Raw genomic sequence first — 6,530 nt, forward strand, 5'->3', positions numbered from 1 at the left:
ACATACATGTGCGGACACACAAGTATTTTGTTAACAAGAATAGAAAAAATAATATTACTTGGAATAAAAAAAATTTGATTTTTAACTTTGAAACAAAGACACCATTTTTCAGTTTTGAAAAAAGAAAATGCGAACCGTTTTTAAAACTCTAAATTAATGGTTTATTTTCATAAACTTAAAAAAAAAAAAATCAAAAACCATTGTTTTTGAAAAGAAAATCAAACAGCTCCAATCCTCCAATTCTCTCTTTCCACTTCTCCATTCTCATTGAAAACGCAATCGATTGCAACTCCAACTTTGAGTTCTCCTTTTCGTAGTTAGCTCTAGAACAAAATAAAAATCGGACCAATGAAAGCTCCAACGACGAACCATGTACAGCAAACACGTCAACATGGCCGAACCACTATAAACCACCGAACCGCTGGTTCTACCCGGTTTCATAGGATATCTGGACCGGTCCCACCGGTTGAACCACGCAAAACGCTTCAATTTGTATGTTTTTGAAAAATGGTTATTTTTGTGCTGTTTACATGTTTGTTATAATGCGTGGCTGGGCCATACCACCTATTACTGAGATCGTTGACTCAATTTGTTTTTGTCTTTCGAGGATTCTACTTTATCAATTTGTATTCACTCTTATCTTAGTTTCTGAAATTCATCAATTATTCACATATCTCAACTTCACTTTTTCCTTGTTAACATTAACATGAACACTTTCTCTCAATTTCTCTTACTTTCACTCACATTCATTTGGTTCATATCTCTAACAGCTGCTGCTACTACTATCCACCCTGATGAAAGTATGATTTGTATTCATAGTATCATTGTTCCCTTTTATCATGTATTTTTTTGCTTATTTAGAAATTATGTATATTTAAGCTCTCTGAATTGTATATATAGAGAAAGCTCTTGAAGATATAGGTAAATCACTTGGTAAGAAGGATTGGAACTTTGATATTGATCCCTGCAGCAACAAACCTAATTGGGTTACGCCTCCTATACCCCATGTTTATGAGAATAATGTCACCTGTGATTGCTCTATTGGCGGTGATAACTTCTGCCATGTTATTTGGATGTAAGTCCCTTTGCTATCTATTTCGTTTTTAATCTTTAATTTTGTTTACAGTGGTAGTCAGGTATTCATATTGATACAGATTTAGGAATTGACATTGTTTATGTGTGTATACGTGAGTTTGATGGGTTACTTACTACCATGTAACAAAATAGTTAATTGGGTTAAATGGGAGTGGCCTTGTATGGCAATAGAGGTTGATGGATTAGACAAGAAAAAACTTGTAGGTTGGTGCTTTTAGTCAATGGCTCATCATATTGGGGATGGGGGAGAGTCTTGTTTTTGGGGTGATTGTTGAGTGGGTGGAGTCGAGCTTAAAATGAGGTTTGTTAGACTTTTTTTATTTATTTATGAGTAAAGATAATAGATTCGAGAGAGGTCGTTGATAGTAGGTGGGAGTGAGAGTTTAGATGGAGGTTGACTATGTTTCAGTGGAAAGAGGATTTGTCTTCTCAATTAATGGTAGAAATCGAGCCCGTTGGGGTCAGAGTAGGAGTTAGTGATAGAGTTGTGTGGAAGGAGGATAGTTTTGGAGGTGTACTCAATGAGATTGGTGTAATGAGAAGTTGATTGATGATGGCGCGTAATGAGGGAGAGGATGCTTTCAACATTTAAGTTTGACATAAACTAGCTCCACTCAAGGCCAAGGTATTTACTGGATCATTTGCTGCATCGTGGGATCATTGGAAGTAATGACATATTATGTATAGTTGGGTGCATTCATGCTGAGTCTGTGAGTTGTGTATTTTTTGAATGTCCAGTATTTTCAAAAGTTGCGTCATAAAATAACAAAGTGGTTGGGGACTGGGGTTGTCTGTGGTCTTTAAAAACTGTGGAAGCCGACATCTTTATTCTTTTTCTAGTTTAATTCACGGTGGGAGAGTCATGGAATTGAAATTCTGTACACTTTAGTTTGCATGCATTTGGTCATTTATAGAAAGCAAGAAATGTCAGCATTTTTCAAAGCAAAGAAATTTCAAAGGAGGCTATCATTAATCAATATAAAATTCTGTATTGGAATTGGCTTAAAACAAATCAAAGTGGTTATAGGCATTCCATTAGTCGGTGGGTTTCGATTCCTCTCGAGTGTTCAGGTATCATATGAATGAATGTTACTGTTGTCTGTTAAAATGGTATTAACAGGGACTATAATGTGTCCTTTGGGAATTGGTTTAGAGCTGCTTGTATTCTTCGGGTCTGCTATTATAGTTTGAGTCTGGAGCTGGTTTTGTGCAATGGTGGTTTTGGCTCCGCGTCACAATTACTTTCATCATGTTATTCAGCCGCGTGCTGCAACTTTTCCTCTCAAATCTATGAGCAAAGAGATACATTAGAATTTTTACTTTGTTTTGCTTATTATTTATGTTTAACTTTTTTATGGAAAAATGAACTCACAGAAGTTTAAAAGGGCAAAATCTCCAAGGTACTCTCTCACCGGAACTGAAGAGGTTGCGTCACCTCCAAATGATGTATGTAATTCCTAAAGTTCCTTCACATTCAAAATAACAATATTGTACTTGTTTTATATTTTCAGTCACTTGTATCTATTTATTATTTTGCATGACAAACTCTTTCTCTCCCCCTATTGCAGTGACCTTGCTCGCAATAACTTGAATGGTACAATTCCTAAAGAATGGGGCTCCTTGACGAATATTCGTAAAATGTACGATTTGTCTCTTCATTGATTGTTTGATATATTAGGAGATCTCAACAAATGGTCTTATTTTACATTCCTTATAGGACTTCACATTCATTTTCTTGTAGTAACTACGTGCAACAATAAGCTAATAAAAATATGTTTCATGATCATCATATAGGGGTCTCCTCTCAAATCGATTAACCGGTTCAATACCAGTGGAGATTGCTAACATATCTCATCTCCAAGAATTGTGAGTTTCTCATTACCCAACTTATCAGGGAAAAAAGCCATTTATAAGTACGTAAACATGTATGTGTTCAACTCAAAGAGTTTAGTAGACCTTAACTTTAACTTGAAATGGATAGGGAGTTATACAACAATCAATTTTCTGGAAATCTTCCTCCTGGACTTGGGCATCTAACCCAAATTCGAACATTGTAAGCATTTCATTTATATTCCCTTAATTGATGTTCCCCCTGAAATATGAAAGCTCAATGTTTAAAATCCACTTTGATTACCATTGCATTGAATCATAATTTACTGTTTTGTTTTACCCTTACTTACAGGCGACTTTCCTCTAACAATTTTACTGGAGAACTACCTGTGACATTCGCTAAGCTCACTACATTGACAGAATTGTAAGCTTCAAATTTTTGTAGTGGGTGTTTATTGATTACTAAATTCTTTTTCACAACACTTCAAATTATCATATCCTCTCTCAATGCAGCCGAATTGAGGACAACCAATTCTCTGGAAAGATACCCGATTATATTCAGAACTGGACAAGTATTAATAAGATGTACGCACTTAATTTTATTATAATATTTTCCTCAATCTTAGATGTTTTTGTATTGCTTGGCTTTTTAAAAGAATGATCAATGTTTACTTTACTTTTGAAAGACTGATTCAAGGAAGTGGATTAAGTGGGCCTATTCCTTCTGGAATTTCACGTTTGAGAAACTTAACAGACTTGTAAGTTGTATGTATGATAAAGCAAGGGTTGAAATTTAACTTTCATTTTAATTATGTTTATTTGCTTAGCTCTAATTTCAATATGATATTCAGGAGAATCAGTGATCTGAATGGATCTGAATATGCACCTTTGCCTCAACTTAGTAATCTGACACTGTTAAACAACCTGTGAGTTGATTCCTCTGCCTCTTTCAGAAATAGATAAGAAACACAGCAGCAAGAAAGACACTCATGATATATCTTTGTCTATCTTATTGTTTCACAGGATTCTGAGGAATTGCAACATCACTGGAACTCTACCTGAAAATCTCAAGACTATGAAATCTTTAAAAATCTTGTAATGCTTGCTTGCTATAATATGTTATAGGAATGTTTTTTCTAAGATAATTTTTCTCTGTATTTTTTTAACTCCTTTTCAATATGATATCTCTTTCAGAGACCTTAGCTTTAACAACTTAAGTGGAACAATTCCGAGGACTTATGCTGACATGAACAGTGTGAAATATATGTATGAAATTTTTCATATTTTCTTAAAGCAATTTGTTTTGGGGGTAAATATTAAGCTTTGTATAATAATTATAATATCTTGATATTCTTTCATGACAGATTTTTAACTGGAAATCTTTTGACTGGACCAGTGCCGGCTTGGAAAAAGAACGTTAGCGTGTGAGTTATCTTTCTAATACTACTTGTACTTTAAGTACAGACACATCTAAACAAAGGTGTGTCCGGTGTCCGAACGTGTCAGTGTCCGTCACCGACACATATGATTATGTTTCTGACTTTCACAATATTGTCATACTCTGAATAAAATTTTATGACTTATATATAGAGATCTTTCATACAATAACTTCAACATCAGCCAAGGGAATCAGATATGTCGAGATGAAAATGTGTAAGAATCCTTGCATTGTGTGCATTTGTTTGCAAACTTTAGAACCTTCCTGAGACACCATCTTCTATAATATATATCTCAGGAACTTGTTTTCGACCTCATGGGCACGCAATGGCACGTAAGTTTGGTATTATGAATACTAAAACATGCATGTATATACACAGCCTTTCCATTTCCCTCTTATGATGTGATGACGTGATGAATCTTATCTTATTTTACTATTCAATCATGCTAACTTATTCTATTTCTTCCATAATTTTCTCAGAGGAACAACTTCGTGTTTGAGCTTTCAGTGTCCCAAACGTAAGTTTCTTTATGGTGAATTTACGACAACAAAGATTCAACTAATGTTTTTCATTTTTTTCTTTCTTTTAAAAACTGATACAAGAGAGGGGACCGAAGTGAACCAAACTTATTAGCAAAAGCTTGTTCTAATATTCTTAAAGTACTTGTCTAATGAGTTTGTTCTAATATTCAACCCAGCCTCAAACTCACTCTATATAAATTGTGGCGGAAATCAAACACGAGTCAACGGAAAAAGTTATGACGGTGATTCAGATTCACCTGGACCAGCTAGATTTCATGCCAGTCCAACTGGAAACTGGGCATTTAGCACCACTGGTATATTCATTGAAAGTGGTGATCTTGGAGAAACTTATTCCCCACAAAACATCTCTAAACTTACTATGGAAGATGCTGAATTGTACACCAATGCACGTGTTTCTCCTATTTCTTTGACTTATTATGGATTTTGCCTGGCAAATGGAAGCTACACAGTAAATCTACATTTTGCTGAAATAATGATCCCAGACGATCAAACTTACGGAAGTAATGGAAGGCGTATATTTGATATATACCTTCAGGTACATGGTTTACCACTTTTCTTTCAATTGTCACCTAGTGTTTCATAAAAAAGAAATTATGACAGTTAAAATATTTGTATATTGTAATCATATCACAAAGCATAAATGGTGTGATTGATATGTTACAGGGAAATGCAGTGCAAAAGGACTTCAATATTGCCAAAGAAGCAGGAGGAGTTGGTAAGAAAATCATAAAACAGTTCAATGATGTTGTTGTTTCTAGTAATACTTTGGAGATCCGTTTGTATTGGGCTGGAAAAGGAACACAATCTCTCCCAAATAAATCAGTATACGGTCCTCTTATATCCGCTATATCAGTGGAATCATCTGGTGAGTTATACTTTGAACGCTCCTAATCTTATCTTGCTCCACGTTATTTTGATCTGATATTTAAAACTCTCGTTTAATCATCAAGCAGACTCTGCAGCTGGAATCATATCTGCAGGAGCTGTAGTTGGAATTGTGGTTGCAGCAACGATTATCATGTTATCATTCTAGTATTTATAAAATAACATAAAACGATGACGATCATGTTCATAGACATGAATATCAAAGGTGGTGTTTCGCATAGTATTGGCAAATGCCATTAACAAAAGTAGCATCCCTCAAAGGGGCATTACATACTGAAGCAGAAAATAAACAACATAGTTATAACGAAAGAGGGGTGCTATCTTTACACAAAAAATCCAACTTCTATGGTTTGCATGCTCTATTATCTGGTTTATATTTCTGTCTCGGTGCAGTCCGAAGATTGGAATCCGAAATAACATGTTATTTGATTTTTGGTTTGACTTGTTTATGTTTTTATGTTATGACATCTCTCTGATGTACTTATTTGATTGTGGAAAAAATGTCGAACAACAAAGAAAGATTGAGACATGGTAGAATGTCCCAACACACTTCTTTTATCGCTGAGGGATCATCTTTACAGGTTCATGTGTCTCTGACATTGTCTTTATGAATTCCCGTGTCCGTTGCTATCCTAGAAGCCCCTAATGTATGAGCACCACCTAGTTACAAATGTGGATGGTGATAGTGATGATGCAAAGGTTGCATACCACAAATCACGTGCATTGAGGTCATACCCAT

General features: G+C 35.0%; 1 protein-coding gene across 2 annotated transcripts; it reads left to right on the forward strand.

The window, feature by feature from the left end:
• Positions 1-238: 238 nt before the first annotated feature.
• On the forward strand, positions 239-6,320 carry LOC131653393 (probable leucine-rich repeat receptor-like serine/threonine-protein kinase At3g14840). Of its 2 annotated transcripts, XM_058923527.1 has the most exons (19): positions 242-800; positions 901-1,075; positions 2,470-2,541; positions 2,664-2,735; positions 2,890-2,961; positions 3,077-3,148; positions 3,278-3,349; positions 3,439-3,510; positions 3,612-3,683; positions 3,777-3,851; positions 3,949-4,020; positions 4,120-4,191; positions 4,290-4,349; positions 4,516-4,578; positions 4,661-4,696; positions 4,844-4,881; positions 5,062-5,441; positions 5,570-5,771; positions 5,860-6,320. In XM_058923527.1, exons 1-19 carry the CDS (start codon positions 707-709, stop codon positions 5,937-5,939), a joined length of 1,851 nt encoding a protein of 616 aa, XP_058779510.1. In that variant the 5' UTR covers positions 242-706; the 3' UTR covers positions 5,940-6,320. The 2 variants fall into 2 exon arrangements, with proteins under 2 accessions (XP_058779511.1, XP_058779510.1); XM_058923528.1 differs by lacking the exon at positions 4,661-4,696 and having other exon boundaries at positions 239-800.
• Positions 6,321-6,530: the final 210 nt, after the last annotated feature.

Source organism: Vicia villosa, linkage group LG2 (assembly GCF_029867415.1).
Source record: "Vicia villosa cultivar HV-30 ecotype Madison, WI linkage group LG2, Vvil1.0, whole genome shotgun sequence".
Taxonomy (NCBI): domain Eukaryota; kingdom Viridiplantae; phylum Streptophyta; class Magnoliopsida; order Fabales; family Fabaceae; genus Vicia; species Vicia villosa.

Bases quoted from the DNA above. Each gene is read 5' to 3' on its own strand.
- LOC131653393 (XM_058923527.1), top strand. From the start codon at position 707: ATGAACACTTTCTCTCAATTTCTCTTACTTTCACTCACATTCATTTGG. The intron at 1,076-2,469 runs GTAAGTCCCTTT...ATGAACTCACAG, and splicing joins TTCTGCCATGTTATTTGGAT to AAGTTTAAAAGGGCAAAATC. The intron at 3,684-3,776 runs GTAAGTTGTATG...TATGATATTCAG, and splicing joins TTGAGAAACTTAACAGACTT to GAGAATCAGTGATCTGAATG.